The sequence below is a fragment of the Erpetoichthys calabaricus genome, chromosome 14 (genome assembly GCF_900747795.2).
Source record: "Erpetoichthys calabaricus chromosome 14, fErpCal1.3, whole genome shotgun sequence".
Classification (NCBI taxonomy): Eukaryota; Metazoa; Chordata; class Cladistia; order Polypteriformes; family Polypteridae; genus Erpetoichthys; species Erpetoichthys calabaricus.
In genome coordinates, this window is record NC_041407.2 from 43860062 (window position 1) to 43878695 (window position 18634).

Sequence of the window (18634 nt, forward strand, 5' to 3'; positions counted from 1 at the left end):
CAACCTGAGTAAATACAGTATCTTTTTAAATGGTCATTTAATTTATTGAAGGAAAAAATGTTACTAACACATATATCACTTATGTAAAAAGATAACTGCCTCACTAAACTTAATATTTAGTTGGGCCACCTTTAGCTGCAACAACTGCAATCAAACACTTTCAATAACAGGAGATTAGTCTTTGGCATCACTAAAGATGAATTTTGGCACATGTTTCTGTACAAAACTGTTTTAGTTCAGCCACATTGGTGGGTTTTCATCTATGAACTGCCATTTAAGGTTCTGCCACAACATCTCAATAGGGTCCAAAACCTTATTCCCCCAGCCATTCAGAGGTTGTCCTATGGTATAACCTAATTACACTTTACCTTCTGATCATGGACTGAGGACCGGACATTCTCCTTCAGTACTTTCTGGTAGAGACACAAATTCATGCCTCCCTCAATTATGAGAAATCACCCAGGCCCTTGAGCAGCAAAGCATCCCCAAACCATCACCATGTTTGACTGTGGGGATGACATTCTTATTGTGAAAAGCTATGTTAGCTTTACATCAGATTAACGGGACCCCCGTTTTCCAAAAAGTTCTACTTACGACTCATCAGTCCACAGAACATTATCCTAGCAGTTTTGAGGGTAATCAAGGTCCTTTACGTAAATATTAGACAAGCCTCTATGTTCCTCTTGTTTAGTAGTATTTGTTTGCCTTGCAGCTCTCCCATGGATACCCAGTGTCCTTCTAAAGGTGGAATCATGAAAGCCGATATTAACTGAGCTGTGAGAGTCCTACAATTCCTTTGCTGATAGTCTGAGTTTGTCTAGGACTTTCTAGATGAGTTTTCTATGTGCTCTTGGAGTAATTTTGCTAGTCTAGCTACTCCAAGGAAATTTACCACTTTTCCAAGCCTTCTCCATTTGGATAGCTCTCATGAAGGTTTGCTGAAGTTACTAGTGTTTTAAAGATTGCATTGTAATTCTTTCTCAACCGATATATTTCAGTAACTTTCTTTCTCAGATCTTATGGAATTTCTTTACAAACATGGAATGGTGTGCAGCTTGATTAGACGTTTTACCCAACTTCACACTGCTGGAAAGGTTCTATTTAAGTGATATTTAGATTCAATACGGCTGGCAGCAATCAAGTTAGGGTGTGCCTAGTTTAATTTAACCCACTATCATTTAAATTTGGTTCATTGGTTGATTGAGTGACCAATGGGGCAATTCCTTTTTCACATGGATGAAATAGGTATTGGTGAAGTTCTTTTCTTTCAATAAATGAAATGATCATTTAAAAACTATTGTATTTATTCAGGTTATTTTTCACTTTATACTAAACTTGCTTGGAGATTAAAAACAATTAAGTGTTTTAAGTAAAAACAGAGAAAATCAGGAAGGGGCAAATATTTGTAATTACACAATAAATTTTAGCAGCTAGTGGATGAAAATGCCTGAATAATCAAAAGAAATAAACTAAATTATCACTTCTTCAACAATTGCATACATGAAAACCATTATCTACTACATAGCTGAACCAGTCCATGTACTCAGATTAAAATAACTCAGATTGTCAAGATTCTAGGAGTAATGGAATCGTTTTTTCTTTCCCAATACTAAAACCCTAACCTTAACAGTTACCATCATCTGACATATACAAAAAGATTGCATATTATTTTTAATTATGGCTTTTTGGTCAAAGTGCCAATGAACAGTATTCAGCGTCTTAGAGGTTTTCATCATATATTAAGTAGATTTAATTTGCCTTTCTGATCAACAGAAAAATGTTTTTTAATGTCAAAGTGAAAACAAATCTCTGCAAAGTGGTCTAAATTATAAAAAAAAATTGATTGCGTAAGTATTCACCTCCTTTAAGTCAGTATTTAATAGGTAAATCTTTGGCAGCCATGACAACTGTTTGTGTGCACACCCCCTAATCAGCTTCTCACATCTGAATACTACAGTGTTTCCCCATTTTTCCTTGTAAAACTATTCAAGCTCTCTCAGGATTCAAGGGGACTATGAGTGAACACCCTTTTTCAAATCCAACCACAAATTCTCAGTTGGACTGAGATCTGGAGTATGACCTCTCAAGGACATTATACATCAAAGTATCCATGTGCCCTCTGGCAAACTCTACCCAAGATGGTTTTTTTGGTGCATTTTTTTCCCCTCTCTATTAACAGTGCTGCTCTCCCATAAAGCTACAATTGGTGAAGCACTCAGGCAACAGTTGTTAGATGCATAGTCCCTCCCAACTCATCCAATATATATATATATATATATATATTTGGACAGAGACAACTAATTTTGGTTCTGTACATTACTACAATGAATTATAAATGAAACAACTCAGATGCAGTTGAAGTGCAGACTTTCAGCTTTAATTCAGTGGGGTGAACAAAACGACTGCATAAAAATGTGAAGTAACTAAAGCATTTTTTTTAACACAATCCCTTTATTTCAGGGGCTCAAAAGTAATTGGACAATTGACTCAAATGCTATTTCATGGGCAGGTGTGGGCAAGTCCGTCGTTATGTCATTATCAATTAAGCAGATAAAAGGCCTGGAGTTGATTTGAGGTGTGGTGCTTGCATGTGCAAGATTTTGCTGTGAACAGACAACATGCGGTCAAAGGAGCTCTCCATGCAGGTGAAAGAAGCCATCCTTAAGCTGCAAAAACAGAAAAAACCCATCCGAGAAATTACTACAATATTACGAGTGGCAAAATCTACAGCTTGGTACATTCTGAGAAAGAAAACAAGCACTGGTGAACTCAGAAACGCAAAAAGTCCTGGACGTCCACGGAAGACAACAGTGGTGGATGATCGCAGAATCATTTCCATGGTGAAGAGAAACCCCTTCACAACAGCCAACCAAGTGAATAACACTCTCCAGGGGGTAGGTGTATTGATATCCAAGTATACCATAAAGAGAAGACTGCATGAAAAGTAAATACAGAGGGAGCACTGCAGGGTGCAAACCACTCGTAAGCCTCAAGAATAGAAAGGCTAGATCAGACTTTGCTAAAGAACATCTAAAAAAGCCAGCACAGTTCTGGAAAAACATTCTTTGGACAGATGAAACCAAGATCAACCTCTACCAGAATGATGGCAAGAAATAAGTATGGAGAAGGCGTGGAACAGCTCATTATCCAAAGCATACCACATCATCTGTAAAACACAGTGGAGGCAGTGTGATGGCTTGGGTGTGAATGGCTGCCAGTGGCACTGGGAAACTAGTGTTTATTGATGATGTGACACAGGACAGAAGCAGCCAAATGAATTCCGAAGTGTTCAGAGACATATGTCTGCTCAAATCCAGCTAAATGCAGTCAAATTGATTGGGCGGCGTTTCATGATACAGATGGACAATGATCCCAAACATACAGCCAAAGCAACCCAGGAGTTTATTAAAGCAAAGAAGTGGAAAATTCTTGAATGGCAAAGTCAGTCACCTGATCTTAACCCAATTGAGCATGCATTTCACTTGTTGACTAAACTTCGGACAGAAAGGCCCATAAACAAACAGCAACTGAAAGATGCTGCAGTAAAGGACTGGCAGAGCATTAAAAAGGAGGAAACCCAGCATCTGGTGATGTCCATGAGTTCAAGACTTCAGGCTGTCATTGCCAGCAAAGGGTTTTCAACCAAGTATTAGAAATGAACATTTTATTTCCAGTTATTTAATTTGTCCAATTACTTTTGAGCCCCTGAAATGAAGGGATTGTGTTAAAAAAATGCTTTAGTTGCCTCACATTTTAATGCAATCGTTTTGTTCACCCCACTGAATTAAAGCTGAAAGTCTGCACTTCAACTGCATCTGAGTTGTTTCATTTAAAATTCATTGTGGTAATGTACAGAACCAAAACTAGAAAAAAAGTTGTCTCTGTCCAATTATTTATGGACCTGTGTGTGTGTGTGTGTGTGTGTGTGTGTATATATGTATATACACACACATATACATACACACAGGAATAAAACTACAGTGATCCCTCGCTATATCGCGCTTCGCGGCTTCACTCTATCGCGGATTTTATATGTAAACATATTTAAATACATATCGCGGATTTTTTGCTGGTTCGCGGATTTCTGAGGACAATGGGTCTTTTAATTTCTGGTACATGCTTCCTCAGTTGGTTTGCCCAGTTGATTTCATACAAGGGACGCTATTGGCAGACGGCTGAGAAGCTACCCAACTTACTTTTCTTTCTCTCTCTCTTGCGCTGACTATCTGTGATCCTGACGTAGGGGGTGTGAGCAGGGGGGCTGTTCGCACACCTAGACGATACAGACGCTCGTCTAAAAATGCTGAAAGATTATCTTCACGTTGCTACCTTCTGTGTGCAGCTTTTAAGTATGCTGCACGGTGCTTCGCATACTTAAAAGCTCAAAGGGCACGTATTGATTTTTGACTTTGTTTTTCTCTCTCTCTCCCTGCTACTGATGGAGGGGGTGTGAGCTGCCGCCTTCAACAGCTTTGTACCGCAAGCCAAACAGCCCTATTGATTTGTTTGTTTTCCTCTCTGTTTCCTTTGAGGAGGAAGATATGTTTGCATTCTTTTAATTGTGAGACAGAACTGTCATCTGTGTCTTGTCATGGAGCACAGTTTAAATTTTTGAAAAAGAGACAAATGTTTGTTTGCAGTGTTTGAATAACGTTCCTGTCTCTCTACAACCTCCTGTGTTTCTGCGCAAATCTGTGACCCAAGCATGACAATATAAAAATAACCATATCAACATATGGTTTCTACTTCGCGGATTTTCTTATTTTTCGCGGGTGGCTCTGGAACGCAACCCCCGCGATGGAGGAGGGATTACTGTACTTTATGATACGCATTTCATTTTTCTCCCTTTGTGGATCACAGACCTTCTCTTCCATATTATTTTATATATATATATATATATATATATATATATATATATATATATATATATATATATATATATATATATATATATATATATATATATATATATATACACACACACACACACACACACACACAGTGCATCTGGAAAGTATTAACAGCGCATCACTTTTTCCACATTTTGTTATGTTACAGCCTTATTCCAAAATGGATTAAATTCATTTTTTTCCTCAGAATTCTACACACAACACCCTATAATGACAACATGAAAAAAGTTTACTTGAGGTTTTTGCAAATTTACTAAAAATAAAAAAATTGAGTAAACACATGTACATAAGTATTCACAGCCTTTGCCATGAAGCTCAAAATTGAGCTCAGGTGCATCCTGTTTCCCCTGATCATCGTTGAGATGTTTCTGCAGCTTCACTGGAGTCCACCTGTGGTAAATTCAGTTGATTGGACAGGATTTGGAAAGGCACACACCTGTCTATATAAAGGTCCCACAGCTGACAGTTCATGTCGGAGCACAAACCAAGCATGAAGTCAAAGGAATTATTTGTAGACCTCCGAGACAGGATTGTCTCGAGGCATAAATCTGGAGAAGGTTACAGAAAAATTTCTGCTGCTTTGAAGGTCCCAATGAGCACAGTGGCCTCCATCATCCGTAAGTGGAAGAAGTTCAAAACCACCAGGACTCTTCCTAGAGCTGGCCGGCCATCTAAACTGAGCGATCGGAGGATAAGGACCTTAGTCAGGGAGGTGACCAAGAACTCGATGGTCACTCTGTCAGAGCTCCAGAGGTCCTCTGTGGAGAGAGGAGAACCTTCCAAAAGGACAACCATCTCTGCAGCAATCCACCAATCAGGCCTGTATGGTAGAGTGGCCAGACGGAAGCCACTCCGTAGTAAAAGGCATTTGGCAGCCCGCCTGGAGTTTGCCAAAAGGCACCTGAAGGGCTCTCAGACCATGAGAAAGAAAATTTTCTGGTCTGATGAGACAAAGATTGAACTCTTTGGTGTGAATGCCAGGTTTCACGTTTGGAGGAAACCAGGCACCGCTCATCACCAGGCCAATACCATCCCTACAGTGAAGCATGGTGGTGGCAGCATCATGCTGTGGGGATGTTTTTCAGTGGCAGGGACTGGGAGACTAGTCAGGATAAAGGGAAAGATGACTGCAGCAATGTACAGAGACATCCTGGATGAAAACCTGCTCCAGAGCGCTCTTGACCTCAGACTGGGGCGACAGTTCATCTTTCAGCAGGACAACGGCCCTAAGCACACAGCCAAGATAACAAAGGAGTGGCTTCAAAATAACTCTGTGAATATCCTTGAGTGGCCCAGCCAGAGCCCAGACTTGAATCCGATTGAACATCTCTGGAGAGATCTTAAAATGGCTGTGCACTGACGCTTCCCATCCAACCTGATGGAGCTTGAGAGGTGCTGCAAAGAGAAATGGGCGAAACTGGCCAAGGATAGGTGTGATCATATTCAAAATTGAGGCTGTAATTGCTGCCAAAGGTGCATCGACAAAGTATTGAGCAAAGGCTGTGAATACTTATGTACATGTGATTTCTCAATTTTTTTTATTTTTAACAAATTTGCAAAAACGTCAAGTAAAATTTTTTCAAGTTGTCATTATGGGGTGTTGTGTGTAGAATTCTGAGAAAAAAAAATGAATTTAATCCATTTTGGAATAAGGCTGTAACATAACAAAATGTGGAAAAAGTGATGCGCTGTGAATACTTTCCAGATGCACTGTGTGTGTATATGTGTGTATATATATATATATATATATACAGTAATCCCTCGCTATATCGTGCTTCGACTTTCGCGGCTTCACTCTATCGCGGATTTTATATGTAAGCATACCTAAATATATAACGCGGATTTTTCGCTGCTTCGCGGGTTTCTGCAGACAATGGGTCTTTTTACTTCTGGTACATGCTTCCTCAGTTGGTTTGCCCAGTTGATTTCATACAAGGGACGCTATTGGCGGATGACTGAGAAGCTACCTAATCAGAGCACACAGTTAAGTTCCTGTGTGCTGACTGGCTCAGCGACGGAGTGCTGCATTAACCAGGAAGTCTCATCTCACTCATTCAGCATTAACGTGCTCCTGCTACTGCTTCAGGGGCCGTATCCAAGCGCCAGCAGAAGATGCAAATGATTGCAGAAAAGGTAAAAGTTTTGGATATGTTGAAGGAAGGGAACAGCTACACCGCTGCAGGACACCATTACGGCATCAATGAGTCCACGATTCTTTTTATTTTAAAAGGAGGAAAAGCATAGAAGATCTACGGCCACAGTGTCCTTTAAACAGGGCGCAAAGCGAGTTGCAAGTGGACGTGATAAGGCAGTAGTCTGGATGGAATCTGCTTTAGGGATTTGGATTGAAGAGTGCTGGAAGAAGAACAATGGCGGTGCTACGCAGTCGCCTGAAGAGGCTCCTTTAGAAGAGCTGTAATGCTATCCTTTGTTGTGCAGTAAAATTAAACTCATTGTTATCGGACAAGTCGTCGTGTCATTGTTGGTGAGTAACCATAATTAATTATCTATGTACAGTACTTATTACATGTACATAGTTTAGTGTCACTGTACACACATTTTACTGTATACAATTTTTCTTGCATTGTACGTATTTATTGCTGGTTGCCTGTCTGTCGTAACGGCTATAACATATGTGATATCGGAGACGCTCGATATCTTTAAAATAATATTTAGGTTTTACTGTATATAAATTGTGTTTACATACATAATTTCAACGAATCTTACCTAATATCTAAGAGAATACAAAGTGTTTATGCTGTATAATTGTGCGGGAAATGTTTATAAGAGTGTGGGAGAGTTTATAAGGGCTTAAAATATATAAAAAGAACCATATGAACATATGGTTTCTACTTTGCGAATTTTCACCTTTCGCGGGGGGTTCTGGAACGCAACCCCCGCGATGGAGGAGGGATAACTGTATATCCATCCATTTTCCAACCCGCTGAATCCAAACACAGGGTCACGGGGGTCTGCTGGAGCCAATCCCAGCCAACACAGGGCACACGGCAGGAACCAATCCCGGGCAGGGTGCCAACCCACCGCAGGACATACACACACCAAGCACACACTAGGGCCAATTTAGAATCGCCAATCCACCTAATCAGCATGTCTTTGGACTGTGGGAGGAAACCGGAGCGCCCGGAGGAAACCCACGCAGACACAGGGAGAACATGCAAACTCCACGCAGGGAGGAACGGGAAGCGAAGCCAGGTCCCCAGGTCTCCCAACTGCAAGGCAGCAGCGCGTCACCGTGCCACCATTACTGTATATTTTATATATATATATATATATATATATATATATATATATATATATATATATATAGGTGGCCCCCCTTAAGCATGATCATTCTGTTTCTGAGGACGGCTTGCTCTAGATAGACTTGCAGCTGTGCCATGCTCTTTCTACTTTCAAGTGACTGATTTAACTGTACTCCAGTAGATATGCAGTGACTTGAATATGTTCTTGTACACATCCCGTGACCTTTACACAGAGTTATGAAGTGTTCTTTTATTCTGTCAATGTGTAGGTTAGACCACAATACTTACTCAACACAAGATGGACTTTATAGATACAAGTGCATTTATACTACAATTAACTAAAACCCCTTGAGAACAGACAGACAATCTCCATTTAACTAATTATGCGACTTTTTAAACCAGTTGGCTGCATCAGTGATGATTTACATATGTCATACTATAGAGGAGGAATACTTATACATTGAATTAGTGTTTTATATTTCTAACTAATCTGACCACTTTTCAGAGATCTGTTTTCACTTTGACAATAAATACATGTCTTTCAGTATATCAATGGCAAAAAAAAAAAAAGTTCACTGTGATTTACTGTTTAACAATAAAATGTGAAAACATTCAAAGGGGTGAAGGCATATAAAAATATGCAATAACAAATAAACAGCTGCATGATTAGATTATATTTGACAAAATTATTATTATTACTGTTGTTACTAGTATTATTAGTATTACTGCACATTTTCTGTAACCTTCCATAAGGTCCAAGAAGAAAGTATGCACTTAATTTAACACAACACTGAAAAGACAAACGAATATGAGAGGAAGTAACCAGTGCACTTCTATCCCATCCCCCCACCCCTTTAGGTACTTGTCTTGATGAAAGAAAAAATTCTTCTGGTTTAAGCATTCTTACAGAAGGGAGCAGGTTTCCCCCAGGATCTGTCTATTGTGATGTATGGCCACTACCTGGCCAGGATGCCAGCAAGGTGGAAGGACTAGGGGAGAGGGCATTGATGAGGCAATACCTCCCCTAGGAACCTAGAGGGCAGCCCTCCTGGGTGGCTGTGGCACCACGGATTCCCGCAGGGCATGTCAGGAACGGGAGTTTGGTGAAGCCCTGTTGGGTTCTGTGGGGGCCACCAGGGGGAGCTGCAGAGCCCTGTAGTGGACCTCCTTCGCATCTGGGAGTGATGCCAGGTAATAATGATGAGCCACCTGGAACACTCCCAGGACCTGAATAAGAGGAGCTGCCTCACTCCATTGAGGGGCCAGAGTTGGGAGGAAGGAGACAAAGCCTGAGGAGGAGTTGAGGCGGATGGACTGGCAGCAAGGAAGGAAATGGACTGTATATTGTGGTGTTGGTAATGTGTATAAACTGTAAATAAACACGGGTGTTGAGTGAACCTGTGTCCTGCCTGTCTGTGTCCGGGGGTTAGGGTAGCAGTACACCACCTAGTGGCTTACACTATACTGTGCAGTATTTTTCTTCCCATCAAATCTGAGCAAACAGGCTGTCTCTGCCACTGAAAAGCAACCCCAAAACATGATGCTGTCATCACATTTTACAGTGAAGATGGTGTTACCTGACCAACGTTCAGTATTAGATTTATGCCACATATACCGTTTACTGCTCAAGCCTAACTGTTCTACTTTAGTCTAATCAGACGACAAGCCTTTCAACCACGTCTCTGTAGTATCTGCCATGTGATGTTTTACAAATTCTTTACAGGCAATTACAATGCTTTTGTTCAGTCAGGACTTCATCCTTGCCATTCTCCATAAAGGCCCTTTTTGTACAATGCCTTAGAAATTGTTGAGCTATAAACATCCTCTCCAATAACTACCATTGACTTCTATAACTCATTGAGAGTGACATTTGATGTCACAGTAGCCTCTCAGACAATCAACATTCTTCATTGAAGAATAGGTTTTGGGGGCTGTAATTTTATATTTTTCCAATTCCATATGACAGTCAATGCGGAGCTCTGATGTACAGGTGCTGGTCATAAAATTAGAATATCATGACAAAGTTGATTTATTTCAGTAATTCAATTCAAAAAGTGAAACTTGTATATTAGATTCATTCATTACACATAGACTGATGTATTTCAAATGTTTATTTCTTTTAATGCTGATGATTATAACTGACAACTAATGAAAGTCCCAAATTCAGTATCTCGGAAAATTAGAATATTGTGAAAAGGTTCAATATTGAAGACACCTGGTGCCACACTCTAATCAGCTAATTAACTCAAAACACCTTCAAAATCCTTTACATGGTCTCTCAGTCTAGTTCTGTAGGCTACACAATCATGGGGAAGACTGCTGACTTGACAGCTGTCCAAAAGACGACCACTGACACCTTGCACAAGGAGGGCAAGACACAAAGGTCACTGCTAAAGAGGCTGGCTATTCACAGAGCTCTGTGTCCAAGCACATTAATAGAGAAGCGAAGGGAAGGACAAGAGGTGGTAGAAAAAAATGTACAAGCAATAGGGATAACCGCACCCTGGAGAGGATTGTGAAACAAAACCCATTCAAAAATGCTTCAAGAACCACCACGCACAGACGTATGCAAGACATGGGTTTCAGCTGTCGCATTCCTTGTGTCAAGCCACTCTTGAACAAGAGACAGCGTCAGAAGCGTCTCGAATGGGCTAAAGACGAAAAGGACTGGACTGCTGTTGAATGGTCCAAAGTTATGTTCTCTGATGAAAGTAAATTTTGCATTTCCTTTGGAAATCAAGGTCCCAGAGTCTGGAGGAAGAGAGGAGAGGCACAGAATCCATGTTGCGTGAGGTCCAGTGTAAAGTTTCCACAGTCAGTGATGGTTTGGGGTGCCACGTCATCTGCTGGTGTTGGTCCATTGTGTTTTCTGAGGTCCAAGGTCAATGCAGCCATCTACCAGGAAGTTTTAGAGCACTTCATGCTTCCTGCTGCTGACGAACTTTATGGAGATGCAGATTTCATTTTCCAAAAGGACCTGGCACCTGTACACAGTGCCAAAGCTACCAGTACCTGCTTTAAGGACCATGGTATCCCTGTTCTTGATTGGCCAGCAAACTCGCCTGACCTTAACCCCATAGAAAATCTATGGGGTATTGTGAAGAGGAAGATGCAATACGCCAGACCCAACAATTCAGAAGAGCTGAAGGCCACTATCAGAGCTACATGGGCTCTCATAACACCTGAGCAGTGCCACGTCACACTGCTGCAGTAGTCCAGGCCAAAGGAGCCCCAACTAAATATTGAGTGCTGTACATGCTCATACTTTTCATGTTCATACCTTTCAGTTGGCCAACATTTCTAAAAATCCTTTTTTTGCATTGGTCTTAACTGATATTCTAATTTTCCGAGATACTGAATTTGGGACTTTCATTAGTTGTCAGTTATAATCATCAACATTAAAAGAAATAAACATTTGAAATACATCAGTCTGTGTGTAATGAATGAATCTAATATACAAGTTTCACTTTTTGAATTGAATTACTGAAATAAATCAACTTCATCCATCCATCCATCCTCTTCCGCTTATCCGAGGTCGGGTCGCGGGGGCAGCAGCTTGAGCAGAGATGCTCAGACTTCCCTCTCCCCGGCCACTTCTTCTAGCTCTTCAGGGAGAATCCCAAGGCGTTCCCAGGCCAGCCGAGAGACATAGCCCCTCCAGCGTGTCCTGGGTCTTCCCCGGGGCCTCCTCCCGGTTGGACGTGCCCGGAACACCTCACCAGGGAGGCGTCCTGGAGGTATCCTGATCAGCTGCCCAAGCCACCTCATCTGACTCCTCTCGATGCGGAGGAGCAGTGGCTCCACTCTGAGCCCCTCCCGGATGACTGGGCTTCTCACCCTATCTTTAAGGGAAAGCCCAGACACCCTGCGGAGGAAACTCATTTCAGCCGCTTGTATTCGCGATCTTGTTCTTTCGGTCACTACCCATAGCTCATGACCATAGGTGAGGGTAGGAACATAGATCAACAGGTAAATTGAGAGAGCTGAGCCGCACCACGACAGACTGATGCAGAGCCCGCATTACTGCGGATGCTGCACCGATCCGCCTGTCGATCTCACGCTCAATTCTTCCCTCACTTGTGAACAAGACCCCGAGCTACTTGAACTCCTCCACTTGGGGCAGGATCTCGCCACCAACCCTGAGAGGGCACTCGACCCTTTTCTGGCTGAGGACCATGGTCTCAGATTTGGAGGTGCTGATTCCCATCCCAGCCGCTTCACACTCAGCTGCGAACCGATCCAGAGAGAGCTGAAGATCACGGCCTGATGAAGCAAACAGGACAACGTCATCTGCAAAAAACAGTGACCCAATCCTGAGTCCACCAAACCGGACCCCCTCAACGCCCTGGCTGCGCCTAGAAATTCTGTCCATAAAAGTTATGAACAGAATCTGTGACAAAGGGCAGCCCTGGCAGAGTCCAACTCTCACTGGAAACGGGTTCGACTTACTGCCGGCAATGCGGACCAAGCTCTGGCACCGATCGTACAGGGACCGAAGAGCCCTTATCAGGGGGTCCGGTACCCCATACTCTCGGAGTACCCCCCACAGGATTCCCAGAGGGACACAGTCGAATGCCTTTTCCAAGTCCACAAAACACATGTAGACTGATTGGGCAAACTCCCTGGCACCCTCTAGGACCCTGCTAAGGGTGTAGAGCTGGTCCACTGTTCCACGACCAGGACGAAAACCACACTGTTCCTCCTGAATCCGAGGCTCGACTATCCGACGGACCCTCCTCTCCAGGACCCCTGAATAGACTTTTCCAGGGAGGCTGAGGAGTGTGATCCCTCTGTAGTTGGAACACACCCTCCGATCTCCCTTCTTAAAGAGGGGGACTACCACCCCGGTCTGCCAATCCAGAGGGACTGTTCCTGATGTCCATGCAATGTTGCAGAGGCGTGTCAACCAAGACAGTCCTACAACATCCAGAGCCTTGAGGAACTCTGGGCATATCTCATCCACCCCCGGGGCCCTGCCACCAAGGAGTTTTTTGACCAACTCGGTGACCTCAGTCCCAGATATGTCATGATATTCTAATTTTATGACCAGCACCTGTATGTGCCACTGAGACGGTCAAGTATCTTCCTCCCAGATCTGTGCTTCTTTATAATTACATTCCTGATTTGTTTTGGATACTCTTTTTCTATTCATTTTAGTTTACTTTGTGGAATATCTCTACCCTACTGTTGGACCTCATTGAGAAAGAGGAGGTATTATCCTGATAAATTAATTAAGAACAGGTTATCCACCAATTTCCTACACCAGTGGACACCATCAACAGACTGGGTGAGTTGCATTTACAAACCATAGGGATACTTTTTAAACCTCACAGTTTTGATGTTTCCTTTTTGGCAAATTCTTCAGAAGGTCTCATTTGTTTCTTTTGTTTTGCCATGATGTACACTGTTTTAAAGATCACCTGGAAAAAATATTTATTTAAAATATTATCCTTTAGAATCTGAGGCAATAAAATGTGAAATAGTTTTAGGTGCAGAATAGTTGTTCAAGGTGCTGTAAATGGGTTGCACAAATAGACTTCATGTTATTAAACAGTACAAAAAATACATATCAAATGAAAACAAAATTCCAGTAAACTAAAGGTACTATTTACATGGACCCAAAAGTAATACAGGTGGGTTTCACAAAGACAAATTCACTGATATAAGCAAGCACATAAACTCCACAAATTTTTATTTTCAACTGAATTTCTAAGAACTCATCTAGTGACTTCTGTTTCTTAGTTGCCACTGAAGCAAACTAATTTTCATGAATATACTACAGCAGTCTCAAACAATGAAGAATAGTAATGCACACTATGACCTTTAGTTTTTTCATTTATATTATTAGTCACTATCCTCCCAGAATGCAAATCATCCATCAAGTAAACGTTTGCTTCCTAACTACAGCAGGTATAAACTTACTTATACCTACAAATCTTTCAATCACTAATGCAGAGAAGCATTCTCACTCTCTAATACTGCCACCATCATTCAATGATAGCCTTCTTTAAATAACTTGCATTATGCTGACATCATACATGGTGTGCAGAATAAAAGTCAATCCTATAATGTGACAGGTATGTAACAAAAATGTAAAGCAATAGGATCTAAAGAAAATAAAATTCACATAATAGAACCATTTGGAATAGCACCTAGCCAATGAAAAAAACCTGTTTAAAATAAGGAAGGAAAATCAGAGAGAGAGAGAGAGAGATCATGTCTCATTTGCTTTAATATAATGGCTTATCTCCCTTAGGATCCTGGTTTCAATCTGCTCATTAATTTGGGGAAAGTGAGTGCAGTTGGTGCTGCCTCTGAGCCCAAGTGAGAAGCGAGACACAGCCAAATTAATGTTTATTAACTCTTTTAGGGCTAATTTTTTTTTTTGTTTCTTTTCTCCCAGGGCTGAATATTTTTCCAAAAACTAACATTTTTTAAAAAAGAACACAAAGCAATTGTTTAACATGTCAAATCAACAAAAATTATTTACTTTTGACAAATGTTACTGTCTTGCATGTTGTATGAGCCTGGATACTATATGATTTCACATACATTTTACATAGCAAAGTCCTGCAAAGTCTGATCTCGCTCAAAGCAGCCAATTTCAGTCATTGCCACATTGCACTCCTTACAATATGTGTTGCTTTAGTGCCTACTTTTCAATTGTCTGTTGCTGCACTTTCTCACATATATTGTTAGTGTGTACTGTAGAGAGACAAGTCACGCGTTTGCCATCATGCCATGCCACTGCCACCAAGTTTTCTGCCCACATGAATACCGTATTGTCACCTCTTTTCATCTTCAGCCTGTCTGGCTTCAACTGTGAAGCCATGTGTCTCCTGTTCACCCTCGCTGTGCCACAAGCTCCAATTCCTCTGCTCTGTAGTTCCATGAACAATTCTGGGCATGTGTAAAAACTGTCCAAATGTACACAACATGACCCAAACGTTCATAGCCCTGAAGCAGCTCCAGCACAACCTGACTTGTCAAGGGACAGTTCTCTCTTTGAAAGAAATACTTTCCTGCATATGTAATTACTTTCAGGCAGAAACCAGTGTTTGCCTCTGCCAGTACAAAATCCTTTATGCCATACTTTGTGGGCTTGTCTGGCATATATTTGCAGAAAAAAAGGTATCCCTTTTATCTTATCATACATTCATGCACAGACAAATCACAGCCAGGCTGATAAAATTGTTTCTATGTTGGTTCCACAATGTGAAGCAGGGACTGAATTTTATGCATGGCGTTATAGCCTGGCTCACCCCATGGGATTTGCTTCTGTTTATTACAGAAGTGAATAAAACTTTGCGGCATCACATACCTATCATCACGCTGCATAACCTGTCCAAAGCCACCAGGGGACAAAGCACGTTTGGACCAATGCTCCCTGAAGTTATATCACCAGTTCTGTCCCATCTCTATTTGTAATGCCACAGCGCGCTTCATCTCGTCTTTTGTTGTGGGTTTCCACTTTGAAAAATGAGAATGCGATGCAAGCACAGCCCGCGATTCAAAAAATTTCTCTGCCTACCTGTTTGTCTCGTCTGACAGTAGCTGAAAAGCAGCATCAGGAGAGAGCAGCCTGAAGTAGTTCAGCAGCTGGTGATCTGTTGTGTCCAACAGTAAGCCATGCCGTCTTGTGAAGTCCGGTAGCCAGTTCGGCTCCCACGGATCAATGTCTGTGTATTCCTCCCACGCGAACCTTACCCTAGATGCATCGGCTGCGCGAATGCGCTCAGCTGGCAGCGGAATCGGCTGGTGTCCGATCAGCTGATGCCGGCTTCTCACTCGCTTGCTCGATCTCCTGATCACTGTCAATAAAATCCGATTCTGAAAAATCAGAGCCCGACTCCGTGATAATGTGCAAACATTGTCTGCCGAGTGTTTTCTTTTCTGCACTCGCTTCGCTCCCTTAATAAATTCCCAAATCCAGGTGTGCAAAGTTTATAAAACTTAAACAAGACAACTTGAAGTTGTAACTGCTGCCAAAATGGGCTTCTACAAAGTACGGAATTAAGGGTCTGAATATTTATTTGAATGAGAGATTTCAACTTTAGGGTTTCAACAAATTTGCAAAACTTTCTGAAAACATGTTTTCCTAATGTCACTGTATGGTGCTGTGATAAAAATCAATTAGTCATTTCTAACTCACTCATTCAAATTTATGACCATGTATTTAAAAGGATTGCAACTTGCATCTGATTGTTACATTGTTTTGCTCTCAAAGCATACACAAATCGTATTTTCTTTCCTTAACTTAATCAATAATGAGGTAAAGGGGGTAGTAATGAAAGTATCTGAAGAAGTAAATATAATTTTATGCTTTACTAAATTAAACCATGTAGAACTTTAAAACAATAAATTGCCTTTTTTATATCCTGTTCTGAAATCTAAGCCAACTCAATTTACTTCAGTTTATTTTTGTATAGTGCTGCCTAACAGTGACTTAACTACAGTGTGATTTCCAAATGAGGTGGCTTTTAAAGAGAAAGCAGTTCAGCAGCACGGTGTTTTTTTATTATTCAGTTTTATTCTGTCAGGGAAGTTCACTTGCTACAACGAACTTGCCTCTCTCTCTCTCTCTCTCTGAGTTGATGGCATTTATCTCCATTTTTTACAAGAGCAGCAAGAAGCGCAGGTGGTGGTGCTGTGGTTGATGCTCAGATTTGTTGTACCGGCAATCACATAATATAGTACAATGTCCCATGACCGCTATCAGACTACCATGCGGCAATTGTGCTTTGACAACAAAGACACCCATGCAGAACGTGTGAAAAACGACAGATTTGCTGCAATCTCTGACATGTGGCAACACTTTGTTGGGAACTGTGTTTTGAGTTACAACTCAGGGCAAAGACTTTCCAAGTTTGTAGTCATAAAGCTTATGGAGCCGTTTCTGGACAAAGGCAGAACTGTAACAACATAAAGTTTCTTCACTGCAATTTCACTAGCTAATAGACTGCTGCACTGCAACACAACTCTCCTTGGACCATTAAGTAAAATGGGACTTCCACCTGCAGCTAAAGTCACTTCAGTATGCAAGCAATTCGCCACACTAGTGTTTAGATCTGGCAGTGCCATGCTGATGGTGTATGCGCCCAAAAAAAAGAAGCCTTTGATTTCAGTCTGTAACAACCGGTGTAAAGTTTTACTACCTGTAAAAGATAATCGCTGAAGGGATATAAGCAGACACACAAACGCTGGTGAATCATGTCTTCTTGGTATCTTGGTATCATTTGAATTTTTTGTTATTTAGTTTATTCTTTAATAAAAGCATACTTGTTTCGTTATACCTTTGAGAAAGTGTTTATTTTATATTCCAGTAACCACTTGAATCAGATTGAAACGGTCTCTGCCTCTCTCGCACACACACATACACACACACATATACACATTCATACAAGAAAACGTCACTATTTGAAAATTCTATGCCATTTGAACATGTTTTTTTTTTTGATCGATAAGGCAGCAGCACCATTCAAGAATACATATCAACTTCCTGTCTATTGACATTTCAGATTGGGTTTTTAACTCATTGACAGCAACATGTAAATCAAATTTTTTTTTCTTTGGTTATATTCTTGAAAAAAAGAGCACATTTATTTGATATTTGGACTAAAGTCTTCACACATTATACACTTCACGTCATTATTAGTATAACATGGAAAAAAGTTTATGCTTTAGGTATGTGTTCAGCATTTCTTGCTTCGCATTTCCTGTCACCCTACACTTACACAGATCACTGTAGACACAGAACACACATGAAACATATGTATTCCAAATAACGATATATTATTTACCCTATATAACTCCAGGCAGCTCCCTGCCAGATAAAGAGAATTGAGCTCTGAGAATTTTGTGACAAACTCTGCTCCATTGGTGGGAGGGATGGGATAGCAGGCTGCTTGCTGCTAGGGCTGATTGACACATTTGCAAAACAAAAGATGCTCATGGAGAAGTGTGAAGGAATGTAAGGTGGCCCGGGATTACGAGTCTTTTCGTAGGGTTTAGAGATTCTAGTGTTAACATGTGCCTTGGTGGACTACATCATCCTTTCACTGGTCCCATAACCTCCAGCACCGAACAACCTATATGTATATTGGAAGAATCAGGTTCATATTTTTTTTTCTTTTTTAACTTGCAAACCACTTAAAACTGCAAGTATGAATAAAGAGTACTTTATACAATACAAACGCAGCATGCAATAGTTTATGGATTTTGACACAATTAGGCATTTAGCAAGATAAAAATAGTATTGTAACAAATATAAAGCTTTAGGTTTTTTTTACCTTCAGACTCAGTCTGTACAGTGTCAATAGGTTCCACTGTTTCTATATCAGTCATGTAGCCAAACATTGCCATGGCGCATTGCTCAAATGCCTCTTCCAGAGTATCACCCCAGGAGTGCAACCTGTAATGAGAATGGTAATTTTTTTTTTTTTTTTTTTTAAGTTCTTGCTT

At 41.1% G+C, this 18634-nt stretch overlaps 1 protein-coding gene across 1 annotated transcript in view; it reads right to left on the reverse strand.

Moving 5' to 3' along the window:
• zbtb8os (zinc finger and BTB domain containing 8 opposite strand) overlaps positions 1–18634 on the reverse strand; it is a 67383-nt gene that overhangs the window by 14477 nt on the left and 34272 nt on the right. Inside the window, exon 3 of the mRNA XM_028818923.2 lies at positions 18463–18584. Coding sequence (XP_028674756.1) covers positions 18463–18584 — 122 coding nt within the window. The remainder of the gene's footprint in view (positions 1–18462; positions 18585–18634) is intronic.